At 47.4% G+C, this 18,641-nt stretch overlaps 1 protein-coding gene across 2 annotated transcripts in view; it reads left to right on the forward strand.

Annotated features, from left to right (window-relative positions):
• MAP2K1 (mitogen-activated protein kinase kinase 1) overlaps positions 1–16,294 on the forward strand; it is a 32,026-nt gene extending 15,732 nt beyond the window's left edge. For both annotated transcript variants that reach the window (XM_085896104.1, XM_085896106.1), the window contains exons 7-11: positions 13,198–13,408; positions 13,597–13,661; positions 13,761–13,822; positions 13,975–14,020; positions 14,897–16,294. In XM_085896104.1, the coding sequence (XP_085752230.1) occupies positions 13,198–13,408; positions 13,597–13,661; positions 13,761–13,822; positions 13,975–14,020; positions 14,897–15,007 (495 nt within the window). In that variant the 3' untranslated portion in view covers positions 15,008–16,294. The remainder of the gene's footprint in view (positions 1–13,197; positions 13,409–13,596; positions 13,662–13,760; positions 13,823–13,974; positions 14,021–14,896) is intronic.
• The last annotated feature ends 2,347 nt before the right edge of the window (positions 16,295–18,641 follow it).

Raw genomic sequence — 18,641 nt, forward strand, 5'->3', positions numbered from 1 at the left:
TAATTAACCTAACGAAATAAAGTAGGAGGGGCAATGGGCAGCGAGCCGCAGCTAACTTACCTATCTTGCTTAATGTACTACCCCCTTATGGCCTTATCCTCGCCTAAACAATCATTCATTTTTTTATTTTTATTTTATCACATGAGAGCACTGAGCGAAGTTGCACTCCATCCTCTGGATCATCGCTCTTGCCCAACACTCTTCCAGTGATCTGGGGAGGAGAAACAAAAGGTTCCACAAAAACACAACACTTATACTTTACATTCCTACTCTAAGCCTTAACGACACTATTCATGGGATATTTACACTTGACCACGTCCCCCAGTGGATACTAATAGACCCAACGTTACCTGGGGAGCCAATTTTCAAATTTGCTTGCCCCAAAATTATGCGGCTATCATGCCCTTGCTGCACATGTCAAGTTGTGCGGGATCGAGTGGGACTCGCACATCTTCACAACACTCACACCATGGTCATCATCACATTTCTAGGTCATGGTCCCCATTTTAATGATGCAGGCTGAATCCCGTCATGGCCGTGGGGTGGGTTACCACAAGATGATGGGGGCATCTCAGGTGCAACCATGCCCACAGGTAAGCTTAAGTCCAACCCAGACGTTTCTCCGCCCCACTCCCTTTGATTCCCTCCCCCCTGGTAGCCATCAGCTCTAACCCCGTACAACACACTGGAAGGGGTCTCACTGGCTCCTCTGGCCTTCCTGGGTCGCCAAGGTCCTACCCGCCTTGGTCGCCCAACCAGACCCTCTCCCAGTTGCCTCCAGACACTGTCACCATTAGCCACCAGGGGTGAATCTCCTTGAAGGGGGTCGCAATTCCCGCTCACCGTGAGCTTCAGCAATCCCTGTGGACAAGCACATCATCCCCACCCACAAAACCCACATGACTCCCCCACCCCATCGGCCTTACATGTGACACCTGCATTTCTAACACTTCACCGACCATTACCTTCCCTGTTACCACACCATGTCCAATAAAAAATCAACGTGTGCACCATACATTTCACTTATTAACTTGAAACAACTCACACAGCACTTTTCCTCACCCGATCCACGCACCAGCCATTGGACAGCCACTCGTGCTCGCTTTGTTACCAATTACCCACTGTCCCTATTGTCACTCTAAAACCCAGCAGAACTTACAAACCCATGCCAATTTTCCCACAATTCACTTCTTTTCACCAAAGGAGGTACTTCTCCACAATCTCAGCAGCCGAGCATGGCCCTATATGCTCAGCCCAATCTAGTCTTCCGACCCCCGACAGTGATCTCCGGACTCGACCTAGGTAAGGGCACCTCGGATAGACCTGGCGGTTCAGCAGGAGGATTCATCCTCTCCGGGCTTGAAAGTCTATTGGAGGGTCTCTCCATCGCCGGGTACCGGCAATATCGTTGCATGTATGGTCTTCGCCCGCACCGGAAACAACTCCCCAGAAAAGGCCCCCGTGCGTATCGGTGTAATGTCTCTTCCGGTTCCGGACCCCCTCGGCCATTATCGAATTGCTCTATTGGCTGGGCTGGACCCCGCCACTTTGGCGCACCAACTACCAAATTACCCCTTATCAAACTTGACAGTTTCTGGCAAATTTCCTGAAACATTTGGGTAATGCCAATTTCTCCCAGCCCCCCTCCCTGATCCCGAATCTCCACCTGTCGGATTGTCACCGATGGCCTCTCGGGCACCCGACCCGGCCGACTCCACGAGGCCAGCCTGGCCGCGCACTCGGCCGCTCGGTGCACGGTGGGTGGATCCTGTAGCTCCACTAGCGCTCGGACCTCAGGGTCAGGAAGAGCAGCTAAAAATTTCTCTAGTGCCAGTCTGTCCCATGCCTCCACTGTAAGGTCCCGATACGCAATCCTGACTGATTGGTAAATGTCCTGTGCCAGCTCCTGCACTGTCTCACCCAGCTTTAATCTGCGGTGCTGGAGCTGGGCCCGCACCAGATCACAGTTTGCTGCGAACCCAAACCGACGGCTCAACGCCTCGCAAATGTGGGAGCTGGTCAACATCCCCTCCGCGATCACGTTTAACACATCTGCGGCTGGTCCCCGCAACGTTGCCACCAAATTCCCTGTACGTTCCCACTCATTCCACCGGTTTAGTCAGGAAATGCGCTCAAATTACGTCAGAAAAGCTTCAACGCTCCCTGACCCGTCAAAATTTACCAGGGGGATCACTTTCCCGGTGGCCCACTTCCCAGTTTCTCCCTTGTCCGAATCCAGCCCAGGGATCAAACGCCCTTGTGGCTGCGTATCCAATTTCGGAGCCCACTGTGGCCAAAGATGTTTTGTGGTGAGGGTCTCATGGGTCAATTTTGCCTCATGGACCGATTCACCTCTTCCCGCAGGATCTTCTGGGCCTGCACAACCTCCTCCAAGGCTCCGTCGCGAGTTTGTAGCTGCTCCTCAACCAACCCGGACACTCTACTTACAAAAGACGGCTCTACCAGGCCTTTATCCAAGACTTCATCTTGGCTCATAATTTTATCTTGTTCATCCAAACGACCCTCCAATCCTTTTACCTCCTCCGCCAAATTCATCCCTTGCTTCCTCAGCTCTCCCCACTCTTCTACTTGCAGCTGCATACGAGCATCCACACAGGCACGATGACGTTCCAGGCTTTCATCCACTTTATCAACCCGAATGTTCGTTGCATCAATTTTATCTACCAATTTTTTCCGTATATTTTCCCCCTCCAATGTAATTTCTACCTTTGTTTCCTCCAATCTATCCTCGAATTTACTTTGTATTTCCCCCAATTGAACATCCACACACTCCTGCATCTCAGTTTTCATTTTCTCCATCTTTTCCCCCAATTCATCCCTCATTAAATCAATCCGTGCACCCAATTGTTCCCCCATTACCCCCAATTGATCTGTCATTTCTGCCCTCTGTGTCACGAATTGATTTGCCATTTCTGCCCCCTGTGCCGTCATTTTTGCCATTTGTGCCGTCATTTCTGCCCTCTGTGTCACGAATTGATTTGCCATTTGTGTTGTCATGTCCCCTATGAAACGTTCCAACATTGTCTGGATCGTCATCGCGCCGGTTTCCGGCGCTGCCGGCCCCGTTACGGGCGATGAAGCACGGTCCACGCTCGGAATGGGGGAGGTTCCAATCCTACCCCCGTCTCTCCCTTCTTCCCCCGACTCGCTGCCAGACATGTGGCCTTCCTCCTCAAACATCTGCACATCCGCCATGGTGCAGAAGTCCCGTTTTCCGCCAATTAAATTTAATTTGAAAACTCCCGCCAAAATTTTCCCGCGCTCGCGTGCTTTTCTGTAGTAATTTTATATTCCAATTCGTGGCGAGATTTTAATCCTGGTATATTCTCCCGATACCAAATATAATTTAGAGGGGTTCGAACATCCAACACCCTGACGCCAATGTGACGTCCACGGGACTTGAACAGTCCCGCTAACGTAGAATGAGCTGAAACAATGGAGGCGGTTTATTTTTTTATAACCCAAAGATGGCGGTTTTAATCGCTCTACCGCAAATGGGACGAGGAAGGTGGCACGAGTCGCTTTTCACTGAGTTAATAATGTTTATTTCCCTAACCAGAAATAATAAGACTCGGCAAGAGGAGGGATCCGGGGCGATTCGACGGGATGGTGGTGTGGGTTCGGGCGTGGGGAAAACACAAACAATTCCAATGGATATACAAATCTCAAACCCTCTAAGGCTCCAGGTACACACACACACACACACACACACACACACACACACACACACACACACACACACACACACACACACACACACACACACACACACACACACACACACACACACAGGTCCTGGTGGTCAGGCTGGCCCGTGGTGTCGACGCAACAGTCCCTGGATTGGCGTCGGACGAGCTGGCGTTGCGCTCGTCAGGGGCAGGAGACACCGTGGTGCTGTCAACCTCCTGGTGTCGGCCCAAGTCCGCTCACAGCCGCCAGGGAGCCAGTTCTGGCGCCAAGTTGCGAGCAGGAGAGGGAGGCAGGTCCGCCCGCCGTTCGACCCCGTATTCCGAGCCAGCAGAACCCCAGAGCCAACCAAGGTGAGGCACGAGGCACAGCGAGGCCACGAGACACGATCAATCCAGGAACGAACCAGCACAACAATAGAGCACGCTCCGAGCCCAACAGCCTCCACCAAACCGTTTTTCTTTATCGATCTTCTTCTTCCGCCCCTTTTCCCCGAACAGAACCTTTTTATCCTCGAGTCCTCGTCACTTCCAATCGAGCCGTTTTATTGGCCCTCCGCCGTCGCCTTCCGCCAATCGTGATCACGGGGCGGAGCCATCCGCGGCACTGTCCTGTGACGTCACGGCAAGCCTCCAGGGAATACTAAAAGTGTTTACGCAGACACACTTACCCTAACCCGTCTCCCTATCTAATTAAGTGACAATTATCATTTCCCCCTTTAAGAAATGGACATTTACTAGACAACTTATCACCACTGAATTGCTACTTATTACATCGAGATCCTGGTAAACTCAAACAGCATGGCATACCTAATTAAACATCCGAATTACCCTTTGAATGCATACCCCCCCTCAGACGTAACAATATATTAAATGCTGACGATGTTCATATAAATTTCCAAGTTCCTTTCTGAACAAAAAAGCATCTAGTGTACAACCCTTGCTGATGAGACATCCGACATGTTCAGCTTAACCATAAAGGATGCAGAATATGCACCTTCTGCCAACAAGGATATCGGCACTTCAAGGATCAAAAGAGACAGAGAAGATCATCAAAAGCTGATGGATCAACTTGAACGATTCTCGGTCTTCACTACAAATAGTCAAGACTTGATGTGCCTTGTTACTCAGGACATTACCCCTAAAAACATAAAGACTGCTTTGCTCACAGTGCAAACACACAGTGAAAACAAGATCAGAGAGTTTGTGGAGATCCAGATATGTATAAGGGAAGTGGGGTTCCACACAAAGCTAAAACGATCACAAAGTGTTCGTCTCAAAACAATGTACACTGTTGAGAACAAAAAAGATCTGACACAAAGTGCTCTTTCAGCGGCTTCCGGTGGCCAAAGATGCCGGATGTGAGATACATATCAAAAAGCTTTTATCTCATTGACGATCACTGGTCCCACTCTCCATAGCAGACAGCTGGAAATATACGATTCACAAATGAGGCTGCACTTGGAAAGCTCCTCAAGGAAGATGTGAGCATTGAGACCCTTCGAACTACAGAACTTAAAACTTGCACCATTATTGATGGTCAAGCCTTGGTGCAAGCAATTGGAAAACCAACAGGTCAAATCCATTTGAGGATCTTTCTGATACATTGAGTAATGCAGTATTCAGTCATTTCCATGAAAGATGCTTTAGGGTATATGTATAACACTGGTGTTGGCTTAGTGGTTGGGGTGGCTGGCTTGTGATGTTAGGGTGCTGAGTTTTTCGCCTCTATCAGCCGTTGAATTGCAACAAGGTGAGGTTGACTCAGCCCGTCAGCCTTCCAAGGTCAGCGAAATGAATACCAGTATACTGGCAATCGGGGAATTGCATCAGCAGCACAGCCGCGCCCAAAGCCAATGATGCTACCCCGCAGCCTTGTGCTGCATACGGAGGAGGAGGAAGGAAGGGTAGATGGTGTTTTTGATAGATACAGGAAAGTCAATCAAATCTGGTATTCAAGCAAAACGAGCAGGTCCAAGCAGATCTATATGCCAGAAGATTGATGGCAGTGATGTTCCTTTACCTGTCAGTTGGAAACAATTCATCGACTTTCCAGACAAGAAATTGAATCTGAGTCATTTTGAGTCCTCAAATTCTGATCAAAGCAAAGGATATGTTGCAAAATTGTGAGTTGATCACATCTAGAGGCATTGCTGATGAAAATACTGCAGAATCATCTCATGGATCAAATGTCCATCTTTAATCAACTCAAGAAGAGGCTGATACACACATTATAGTACGATACTACATGCTGAAGCAGCATGTCAAGCAGGGTTCGAACGTCTCATCATCTCGTGTGCACACACGGATGTGTTTGTGCTCTTGGTTCACTTCGCAGCACAACTGAGTGAAGAGATGTGGATGAGAACAAAAACTGCACAACAGCGATGCTTTATTGCCCTCCATTGCCATCCAGTTAACTCAAACTCTCCGAAGGAACATTCTTGCATATCATGCCTTAACAGGATGTGACATTGTTGGGCGACTGAGTGGGAATGGCAGCAATTCCAAGGCATTCTTCGAAGCATGCAGCTCTATTTAACAATCTTGGACGTGGATCTCCTTCTGAGACCACAGAGAAACATATGGAGGACTTAATTTTCGTCAGTCGACTTGCCCCAAACATGAATGCTGCAACAATCAACGATGTGCAAGATGTGTCTGTAGATCCATGTGGTTAAAGTACAGAGGTGCATGCATGTGCAGCAATGACATCTGCCAAAACCTATTCACCATGATGTATGAGAATCTGACTAATTGTCCAGTGCACGTGTCCCCCTTGTGTGGAATAAAATTGTTGTCGGTCACGTGTAGGAATGCCACAGCCGATCTACAAGTAATACGTAATCATTACAGCAATCACACCCCCACCAGACTATGATTTTGAAAGGATGGGCAAGGCATATCCTATTCTATACAGTTAATGGATTGACTGGTGAATATTAATCCAAACATGAGTCATAATATTGTTGAGGCTGTGGAAATTTGCAATACACCAGAAAGGTCCTCAGGTTCGATATATCGATAAGTTCATGTGTAGTTCACCAGACGTCGGTGTCGTCCACCAGACGGCGGTCTCCTTGGGTTAACCTGAGGCGGTCCCTTTGGGTGGGTGCCTGGAATGTCCTATCCCTAAGAGAGGATGATCACCTGTCTCTGTTATCATCTGAGCTCAAGAATTTGGACATCGGGATTGCAGCTCTCTCTGAGGTTTGGAGACCGGATTGCGGCGAGATAATGGTGGGTGGTTACACTTACTATTGGTCTGGTCGCTTTGATGGTTACCATACCCAAGGAGTTGCTGTAGCTGTGTCCAATAAGCTGACCCCAATGATAATTGAGGTAACACCGGTCAACAAGCGTATTATGAGATTAAGGATTCGTCACTCCTTAGGTGTCATTTCCCTGGTCTCTGTTTATGCTCCGACTGAGGCGAGTGATCTCACCGTGAAGGATGCATTCTACGCCACACTCGAGTCTGTGGTTGATCAGTGCCCCAGACGAGATACACTTCTAGTCTTGGGGGATTTCAATGCATCGACTGGAACTGATAGGGATGGTTATGAGGTGTGTGTTGGTCCCCATGGGTCAGGAACTATGAACCAGAATAGCACTAAGTTCCTTGACTTTGCAAGAAGTCATGGACTTAGGGTGGCTGGTTCATGGTTTCAGCACCCACAAGCTCATCGCTGGACTTGGTATTCCAACGCTGGCGGTGTGGCAAAGGAGATTGACCATGTCCTCATTGACGGTCGTTGGAGGATGATCCAGAACTGCAGGGTCGACTGGAGTGCTCAGTTCCTCAATACTGACCACAGGCTTGTTGTAGCAACTCTAAAGCTGCACCTTAAATCCTGGAGAATGGTACCATCCCAGCCTAGGCTGGATGTTGCCAAGCTCAGGGATGAGAGAGTAGCTGAGGAGTTTGCGAACAGGCTGAGTGGACACTTGGGGGGTCTGGGTGCTTTGGGGGGTCCTGAAGAGTTGTGGAGCGCCTTCAAGACCACCGTCCTTGATGTTGCCGGTGGATGTCTTGGAACTCACCGTAGGGCAAAGAAGAATTTTGTCTCTCAAGGGACACTGGATACCATTGACCAGAGTCGCAGGGCCAGGCTGAATGGCAGAGCTGAGCTGTTCAGAGAGCTGAGGCGTAAAACTGTACGTGCACTGAGGGTGGACAAGGAGGCCTATGTGCGAGGAATCTGTGAGGGGGTAGAGCATCACCTGTGGACAGGTGATTCTCGTCCCGCTTACAGGGGAATTCGCGCATTACGTTCATCCAAGCCCATCCCTCGGAGCACTGCAGTTCGAGCAGAGAGTGGTAGGCTCTTGACAGAGGAGTCTGAAGTGAAGGCCCGCTGGGCCGGTTACTTTGAGCGGTTGTACCAGGCTGATCCCCCAGCTGTCGAGTTGAATGTCAAGGGTGTTACAATCCCTGTTGCTGACCCTCGAATCAACTGTGGTCCACCTTCGCTTGTGGAAACACGGGCTGCGGTGAACCAGTTGAAACGGGGCAAAGCTCCAGGGATTTGTGGCATCCGTGCCGAACTTCTCAAGGCTGGTGGAAATGCTGCACTCCTGTCGTTGCATGCAGTTTTGTGCTCTGCCTGGAACACAGGCATCATCCCAACTGACTGGAAGAGGGGCCTTGTTGTCCCTCTCTGGAAAGGGAAGGGTGATCGCCAAGACTGCAACAACTACCGAGGGGTGACGCTGCTCTCAGTGCCGGGCAAGGTCTTTGCTCGGATAATTCTTGATAGGGTTCGCCACCATCTGCTTGAGCACCAGCGTCCAGAGCAGTCAGGCTTTACACCAAAGAGGTCAACGATTGATCGTATCCTTGCCCTTCGTGTCCTCACCGAACGCAGACGAGAGTTTCGGCAGGGGCTGCTTGCAGCCTATGTGGATCTCTGTAAAGCGTTCGATTCAGTGAATCGGGATGTCCTCTGGAGGATTCTTGGTCTTCGTGGGGTGCCACCAAAACTGATCGATCTGATGTCTGAACTCTACTCTGGTTCTGAGAGTGCTATGAAGTGTGGTGATACCACCTCTGACTTATTTCCAGTTGTTATTGGAGTTCGTCAGGGATGTGTACTTTCCCCCACACTTTTCAGCACTTGTATGGACTGGATTTTAGTGAGGATGTCGGAGAGATCAAGCTGCGGTGCATCGTTTGGGAATGTCAAGATCTCGGACCTTGATTTTGCAGACGATGCAGTCATCTTTGCGGAGACTTTAGACATCCTCTTGGGGGCCCTCGAAGTGCTGAATGAGGAGTCGGAGCCGCTGGGATTACGGGTTTCTTGGGTCAAAACTAAGATCCAGGCTTTCGGTGACATCTTGGATGCTGCTGTCCTGTCTGTGTCTATTTGTGGTGAGGATGTTGAGGTCGTGGAGAGATTCACTTACCTTGGCAGTGATATTCATGTCTCTGCTGGCTGCGAGTCAGAGGTCAATAGACGTCTGGATCGGGCCTGGGGAGTCATGGATTCACTGGATCATGGGGTGTGGCGCTGTCGGTACCTGTGCGGGAGGACGAAAGTCCGAGTCTTCAGGTCCTTGGTACTTCCAGTCTTGCTTTATGGGTGCGAGACTTGGAGTCTGACCAAGGATCTGAGACAGAGACTTAATTCCTTTGGTACCAGGTGTCTTCGGAGAATCCTTGGCTATCGCTGGTCGGATTTTGTGTCCGAGCGGTTGCTGAGAGAGACTCGGATGAGATTTGTTACCTGCATAGTCCGTGAGTGTCAGTTGCGGCTGTATGGACATGTGGCTCGTTTTCCTGATGCTGATCCTGCTCACCAGATTCTCTCAGCGAGGGAGTCTCATGAGTGGAGGAGGCCAGTGAGCTGACCACGTGCCTCATGGTTGCAGCAGGTTGACCATCATCTCAAGGAGATGGGGATGGGCCTGGCATCTGCCTGGGGGATGGCCAGACGGAGGCCCCTGGAGTACCGGCGGAAAGTGGACGCAGCGACGCGCTGTTCTGGCACATGCTCCCATACCTGACCTGACGTGTAGTTAGTCCACACCCGTTGTTTAAAGGGAATATGTGTGATTCATCCGGGCTGTGACGCTTTGAGTTAGCCATTTTACTTTATTGTTATTTTGGACCAATAAGCCCGCCAACAACTCAAACACCACCACCTTCGCCTCTTTACCTCCACAACTCCACCCCGCAAACATCGCTTCACTGCCATTATCAAACGACGCCCGCCAACAACCAAACCACCACAGCAAACCCCCCACCACCTTCGCCTTTCTCCTTCCACAACCATCAACCACACCACCTGCCAACACCGAACGTCATGCTGTCCAGGGCCCATTCGGTAATTGTTGCCAAACGCGTCGAGCCGCGAGTACAAATGGATGTCTTTACGGGAGAGGAAATTCGGATCGGGAGAGATCGCGCCCCTTTTTGCCTGACCAATGGCTAAACGTCGGGTGGTGTGGCCCCGCCCCCAAGCGCGATGCATGTGGACTCCTTTTAGGAAGGAATTCGGATCAGGAGAGGCTCACGCCCCTTTTTGCCTGACCAATGGCTGAACGTCGGGTGGCGTGGCCCCACCTCCAAGCGCGTTTTGATCCGCGAATTAGCATACACGCTCTTCCTCCGGTCTATAAAGACGCGAGCACAAGGCGACTCGTGGGTCGTTGAGTTGGAGTGTCGTGCCGAGTGTTGTGTTGGGTTGTGCTGAGCTGTAGGTGCTGTGCTGGTTGGGCTGGTCGAGTCAAGACTATCGTGGAGGTTGTCGTTGCTGGGTCGAGGGACGAGTCGCGGAGTGAAGCAGGAACACGGAAGAGGACTCTGGCGAGAGTTCGCCGGAGTCGGTGCGGTCCCGAGACCCCGCTAGCGGGACGGAGCGTCCGCCATTCCCCTCTCCCGACCCCGAGCATCAACAATTCCCCCCCCCCTCCATCCGTGCTGAGATAGCGCTCACAAACCTGTCTGCCTCCTTACCTGTGAGGGTGGCTTGTATTTTCTTTGCTTTTGGTGTAAATGTGTGTGTGTGGCACCAGTCTATTAAGTAAACCCGTATAAGTGCTTGTACATTGCTTTATTCGGTTGTAGCTCTGCGTTGCTTTTATTGTTTTGACTGTTATATGTGCGTGTGTGTGTGTGTGTGTGTGTGTGTGTGTGTGTGTGTGTGTGTGTGTGTGTGTGTGTGTGTGTGTGTGTGTGTGTGTGTGTGTGTGTGTGTGTGTGTGTGTGTGTGTGTGTGTGTGTGTGTGTGTGTGTGTGTGTGTGTGTGTGTGTGAGAAATAAAAGTGCTTGTCAAATTGTTTCCCATTTCGTTGCGTCCTATCCTCTGGTTGAAAGTTCCATCTTGCATCATGGAAGGGATTGGTAGTGGGTTGAAACACCTGATAAGTAAAACTGAACCGTCGAGGTCGGCAATAACTCCGCTCGGTTATCCCTTTAGCACGGAATGAGCCGCTGAAGCGGTTCGTGTCCGAAGTCGACCTGCGGCGTGGTACAACTCCTCAGTACGCTACCCGCGTGGGTACTTAGGTATATCGGCGATTCACCCTATTTTGCGCGGGTAGAATGCGGACTGGGTTGGGGTGAGGTTAAACCCCCACCCGTGATTGGCTCCTGGCGGTAGTTCCAGGAGGGTCACGACTGAATTGTCCGTTCCGGTGGGCGACGCGTCGCGATTCAAGTTACATGGCCAATCGTACGCCGGGTGGGCGAAATTCGTAACAATATCATTTCCCATTGAAGGATTTTAACATTAGCATTGTTAACCAGGTTGAATGAAAATGTGATTCCAAATGGCAGCAATTGTTCACTTTGTGACAGCCATACAAAAGATGGGGGAAACATGATGTTGTCTTTATTAATAAATGATACATTATTTACCCAACCAGTTGGTATTATTTTGTTAGAAATTGAACTGGGAAAGTTTTTTTTTTATGTAATCATTGTCAGCATTTACCATGTATGTGACAGTTTTAGAAAGTATAGTACACTTTTGGTTGTGAAACCAAAACAAGATTTTGCTATATTTTGGCCTGTTTTGTATTTCCCCCGTCAACCACAGCGACAGTATTTATATATGTAGTGATTATTAACATGTGCCTCATTAATCCAGTGATTTTGATAAATTTAGCGATGTAGCATGACGGTTTATGGATTTATGACTGATCATGCATATTTACTGATCAAATGGTGTACTGGGTGTGCGCTGCCACTCGCCACGTCGCCACAGGGCGAATCCCCCTTACCTGTGGCTAATATTTTAAACCACCCATTAGCCACTGTGGCTAATCCATGTTTTAGTGGGGGGGGTTTTTTTTTTTTTACCAGTTTTAGACGAATTTTGGGCGATTTTAGCACAGAATTCAACCTTCGTTGAGACGGCCGCCATTTTGTATGTTTTGATTACGGGAATCACGCGTGATTTCGTACAAGCTTATATATACTAACTTTAGTAGTTTTAAACTAGTTTCTAGTAAAAAAAAATCGACCGAAATTACGCATGATTTCCATGATTCTCGTCTCAAAATGTTTTTGAAAAAAACATTTTTTTTTTCCGGAATGATTCGGCGCTACATGCTTCGTTGGGTCAGTGGTTGCCAGGTGAGTTTTGACACAATCATTAGTAGTACCTGTAGTGGGACGAGTTTGTTTGGATGAGTGAGTTTGATGGGTGACTTTGGTTGGTTGGATGAGTGAAGTTAATGGGTGAGATTGGTTGGAAGTGTGAGTTTGATGTGTGAGATTGGTTGGATGAGTGAAGTTGTTGGGTGAGATTGGTTGGATGAGTGAGTTTGACTGGCATGAGGTTGGTCCAATCCTGGTCCACAACCACCCCCATCCCCCACTACCACCTACTAAAGGCACAAAGACCATAACACACACACACGCACACACACAAACACACCCCTGTCTCCTGCTGCGTGGGTTAAAAACTGAGGTCGTTGATTTAATTATTAGAGGTATGTTCCCCTGTGAAAGCATTTTCTCCAAAAGTTTGTGGGTTTATTAAGAGACTCTTTTAAAGCTGTTCCTTCATTCTAAACTTATGACCAAATGTGTTCTTGAAGCAAGCAGTCCGAACATTTAAACTTGTCTTGGGTGCAATTGCCGTGTTGAGTTGTTCCTGTGCTGTGGCATTTTAAAATTTCTTCCAATCATGCCTGTCATGGTACACCTGTGACTTGTCATTTGTCTTTCTTAACAGCCTTTTAATCTGTATTTGACATTTTTAAAGTACGTTTACGAGAAGGTCGATTTCCTGAAATTGTTTGGAAATGATGGATGCTGTTTAAAAGCGGATATCGATCCATCGTTTCCAACTCGGTCAGTACTATTTATGTGCTCAAACACCCACTGCCCTCATCCCTGAACAAAATCTCTTCTTAAATGTGTGAATCCTTATTTGCTATCAGGCTTAATGTGCCTTCATCGGCTTCAACAAACTCTCTGACGCAAGTCACCTTTGCTTGATTGTTTGTTGTTGTGTTTTTTCCAAACAAACCCCAGCCAGAGAGATTGCAAGGCACACATTATTCTGTGCAATCGGATATCTGGAGCATGGGTCTCTCGCTGGTGGAAATGGCAGTCGGACGCTATCCCATTCCTCCACCTGATGTCCAAGAGCTCGAGAACATCTTTGGGCATGCTATGTGCGATGCGGTGGAGCCTGGGAACAGCACCTCGCCTCGTCCTCGACCACCAGGCCGGCCGGGGAGCGGTAAGCCTCAAGCTCGCTGGCCTTCTTTCCTCGTTTCTCCCAGAAAGTGCTGTCCCACCCCAACCCCCCAAATCCCAACCACCTAATGAAATGCTTGCTACATTTAGCTTGTTTTGTTTTCAAAATCTTTTTACATCAAGTTTAACAACTACCTTCCATCTTCAGTATGCCTCGTTTCATTCTCACAGCATATGGTGTGGATAGCCGACCACCAATGGCGATTTTTGAGCTGCTAGATTACATCGTCAATGAGGTTTGGCTCCACAACCCATGGTTGGAAAATGTGTTGTTCCAATGAAATTTGTACAATGCGAGTGTATTGTGTTTATTTTCATTCTTCGTTACTTAACAGCCACCACCCAAACTACCCATTGGTGCCTTCACCCAAGACTTCCAGGATTTTGTGAACAAATGGTGGGTTTTGGTGTCTTCTGTATTTCCCCCCCACCTCTTTTTCCTCTACTTTATATTTTACCTCTTTTGTTTTTATTTATTTTTTAAATTTCCTCGGGCACTGTTCTCCCCCTGCCTCTCCTCCACCCTTCTTATCTTTTCTCACCCCACAGTCTCATCAAGATTCCAACAGATAGAGCAGACTTGAAGTATTTAATGGTGAGTTTTTGAAGGATACCTGGCTGTTTTTGTTTTGTTATCCCGCCCCCCCGGAGGAAGGGAACGGGATATTGTAATCGTCCGGTTTGTTTGTCCGTTTGTTTTTTTGTCTGTCTATCTGTTAGAAACTTTACGGCAAAACGGCTTTAGCAAACACTATCAAATTTAATCCACAGGTGGGCAATGAACCTTGGACGACCCCATTAACTTTTGGGTCCAATTGGATCAAAGGTCAAGGTCACGAAAAGATCAAAATTGTTTTTCGCTCATAACTTCGTCAAAAATGATCTGATATACTTCAAACTAAGCTTATAGTGAACCTTATTCTATTTGTCACTTATAATCCTACCCATTCCTATAGTGAAAATGCATGTCTGAAGTTTTGGGGGTCATGGTCATCAGTCAAAATTACAAATTTTCCATTATAAATCAAAAAAGGTGAGGAATATGCGTGTTTACTATGGAAGATATATATATCTATATAGTCCTTTATTGGCTTTCATTTGACACCATGACCTTTGATCTTACGTGGCCTTGAAAGGTCAAAATCATTTTACGGTCATAACTTTGTCAAAAATGTTTTAATTGACTTCAAACTACGACTAAAATATTCCTTATTCTCTTCCTTATAATCAACATTCAGGTTAAGGATGTATCAAATTTAAATTTGATCCCCAAAATAACTTTATGCCTTAAATGGGCAGGATTTGTTGTGCCTGGCACCAGATGTTTTTATTTTTTTCCATTCATTTATCTCAAGTTTTCCCTACCCCATGTCCAATTCGCAAATCGTTCCTCATTTGTTCTTTTTGCCTGGTCAGTACGCCAAGATAACATTCTGAAAATCCTCCACTTTTTGCATCAATTCCATGACAGATCCACTCGTTTATCAAGCGGGCTGAAGCGGAGGAGGTGGACTTCGCGGGTTGGCTCTGCAAGACGATGTGTTTGAACCATCCGAGCACCCCGACACACACCACTGCCTGAACAGCGCTTCCCTTTTCCTGTCCTTTCCTGCGTTGGCCTCACTTCTTGGCCTTGCACCGGTTTTTAAGGCTGTGATTTGTTCTTTGGCACGAACGTTATCAAAGTTGACTTCAACTTCATCCCATAAACCGGCCCAATTAAAATTTCAAGCCCAACCTCTTAAGTATTGGAGGGGCTCCATGTCATTGTGGAAAGTAACGCCGCATTAAATGCACGAGAGAATATATGTAAACTTTCTAGCATTAAACCTTCTCCAAGCAATCATTGCTATCATTGTATACCGCTTGTAAGCTACAGCCAGACATGCTTCTCTTTCACAGCCTACCTCCTTTTATTTTTCATTCGTTCCATTTTTTTTATTTTATTTTTTCTGGCCATTTAAAGAAAAAGTTTATCCGTGACACATTCTCTTATTTGTGCCAAACATCACCGTCGTCGGGCAAGCACTTGTCATTGGCAAGATGAGGCTGCATTTGCCTTTGCAGTTCCAAGTGTAAAACGAGGTGTATATGGAGAAAATTTGTTTTATCGCATTGATTCTGCAATTGGCTTCGTCAGTTCAGCTTTCGGCTTGAAATGGTGTACTGTGTGACACACCAATCAAGCAGCTTCCATTCTTTGCACTGTAGTTTACCGTTTTAGTGATCATGAATATCCTCAATCTGCAAATGGGTTGTGGTGTAGCAGTGGCTTATTGCTTCTTCGGCCGATAAACGCGACTTCAAAATTGCTCGGGTCGTCTGCTCTAGCCAGACGTGAGAACGAGGTTCTTTGTGTGTGTGTGTGTGTGTGTGTGTGTGTGTGTGTGTGTGTGTGTGTGTGTGTGTGTGTGTGTGTGTGTGTGTGTGTGTGTGTGTGTGTGTGTGTGTGTTTTTTTTTTTTGATTAAGAGGTTCCTGTTGGTAGGTTTCCTGCTTTTAACTGTAAATTGTCACGTTGCCCCGGCCTGCATTGGCATTGTGCATGCTAGAATTTCTCCATGGTGACACTCCACACAGGCCTTTGGCGTAAGTTGTAAAGTTGGTGCACATATGATTCAGTTTGAGCACACAGTGTTCATTTCTTATGTTTGTCTTTTGTATGAAAGGGTTTGGGGGGGGGGGTGGTGGTGAGTATGAGTATGCGTGTTAACTTTTTCCATTTTGGTTTATCGGTCTTCGGGTTGTGAACTTGCCTTGCATGTTGCTGTGACCGTGTGATCTTCAAGTCCACCCCTGAGTGATGATGTAAAATGACCCAGTTATGGGTTTATATACATCTTATAGATTCTATTAAAATGTAAAAGTCATTGGTTTGCTTGTTGTTCTACTTTTGCTGGATTTTGGCATAAATGTGATGGCATGTCCAATAGTTCACTAAGTCTCCAGACCACGTGCAAAAACTTCACTTACCTGTGACAAAGGTCCCTGTTGTTGTTTTTTTATTAGTCTTGCCGAAAAGGGGTCACGATACTATGTGTGCGTGTGTGTAGGTTTTCGTCTTTACTTTTGCTAAATTTTTTTTTCCTGCAACCGCTTGTCCAATCAATTTGAAACTTTAAACACAGGAGGAACTCCCCAGGGAGAATATTTTATTGATAACACTGACGTCATATGTCACATGGTATGGCAGTCGTATTGGATTAAATGGAAAAGAAATTGAACATCTTAAACGTCTTTGACTTGCGGCGAGCTCCCGTTAGGGGTCGCCACAGCGGATCAACCGTCTCCATTTCGCTCGATCCTCCACATCTTCCATTGACACTCCAACCACCCGCATGTCCGCCCTCACCGTATCCATGAACCTCTTCTTTGGCCTTCCTCTTCTCCTCCTACCTGGCAGCTCCATCTTCAACATCCTTCTCCCGATATACTCCGCTTCCCTCCTGTGCACATGTCCAAACCATCTCAATCTCGCCTCTCTCACTTTGTCTCCAAACCGTCCTACCTGCGCTTTCCCTCTAATATACTCATTCTTTATCCTGTCCATTCTCGTCACTCCCAACGAGAATCGCAGCATCTTTCACTCTGCCACCTCCAGCTCCGCTTCCTGTCTTTTTGTTACCCAGGTCAAAAAACCAGTAAAGACCAGTAGCTTACTGGTCAACTGGTACCAGTTGAAAACCAGTAGCCAACTGGTACCAGTAAAGCCAGTTGGTTTCTTACTGGTTTTAATATGGAAATTGGAATAGAGTGATATATTACCAGTTGAAATACATGTATTTAACTAACTGGTATCAACTGGGACCAGTACATTGTAACTGGTATCAACTGGGAGACCAGTACATTGCAACTGGTATCAACTGGGACCAGTACATTGCAACTGGTATCAACTGGGACCAGTACATTGCAACTGGTATCAACTGGGACCAGTAAGACTTTAACTGGTACAAATATGAGCTACTGGTTTTTTCAACTGGGAAATTGGAATTCTGACTGAATTTAACTGGTACCAGTTGAAACCAATAGAGACCAGTTAAAGACCAATTAGAACCAATAGAGACCAGTTGAAAATGTGTACTGGTTTTAACTGGTTTTTCGACCTGGGTAGTGTCACCGCCTCCAAACCATACAACATAGCTGGTCTCACTACCGTCTTGTATACTTTCCCCTTCACTCTTGCAGCTACCCTTCTGTCACAAATCACTCCTGCAACTCTTCTCCACCCACTCCATCCTGCCTGCACTCTTTTTCACTTCTCTCCCACACTCTCCGTTACTTTGGACAGTTGATCCCAAGTATTTAAACCCATCCACCTTCCCCACCTCTACTCCTTGCAACTGCACCATACCACCACCCTCCCTCTCATTTACGCACATGTACTCCGTCTTACTACGACTGACTATTATTCCCCTTCTCTCCAGTGCGTACCTCTACCTCTCGAGGCTCGCCTCAGCCTGCTCCCTACTCTCCCTGCAGATCATGATGTCATCCGCGAACATCATAGTCCATGGAGACTCCAGTCTGATCTCGTCCGTCAACCTGTCCATCACCATTGCAAACAGGAAAGGGCTCAGAGTCGATCCTTGGTGCAATCCCACTTTAACCTTAAACCGGTCCGTCATTCCAACCACACACTTCACCACTGTCACACTGTCCTCATACATATCCTGCATGATCCTCATATACTTCTCCACCACTCCCGACTTCCTCATACAATACCACAACTCCTCTCTTGGCACCCTATCATAAGCTTTCTCTAAATCCACAAACACACAATGTAACTCCTTCTGGCCTTCCCTATACTTCTCCATCAACATTCTCAAAGCAAACATCGCATCAGTGGTGCTCTTTCTTGGCATAAACCCATATTGCTGCTCACAGATCGTCACCTCTCCTCTCAACCTAGCTTCCACTACTCTTTCCCACAACTTCATGGTGTGGCTTAACAACTTTATCCCTCTGTAATTTCCACAGCTCTGCACATCACCCTTGTTCTTGAAAATCGGAACCAGTACATTTAATCTCCACTCCTCTGACATCCTCTCACTTTCCAAGACTTTATTAAACAATCTGGTTAACAACCCCACTGCCATCTCTCCTAAGCACTTCCATGTCTCCACTGGTCTACCATCTGGGCCAACCGCCTTTCCACTTTTCATCCTCTTCATCACAGTCCTCACTTCATCCTTACTAATCCACCCCACTTCCAGATTC

Source organism: Eptatretus burgeri, chromosome 9 (assembly GCF_056783735.1).
Source record: "Eptatretus burgeri isolate ZD-2024b chromosome 9, Ebu_testis_v1, whole genome shotgun sequence".
In the NCBI taxonomy this organism is placed as follows: domain Eukaryota; kingdom Metazoa; phylum Chordata; class Myxini; order Myxiniformes; family Myxinidae; genus Eptatretus; species Eptatretus burgeri.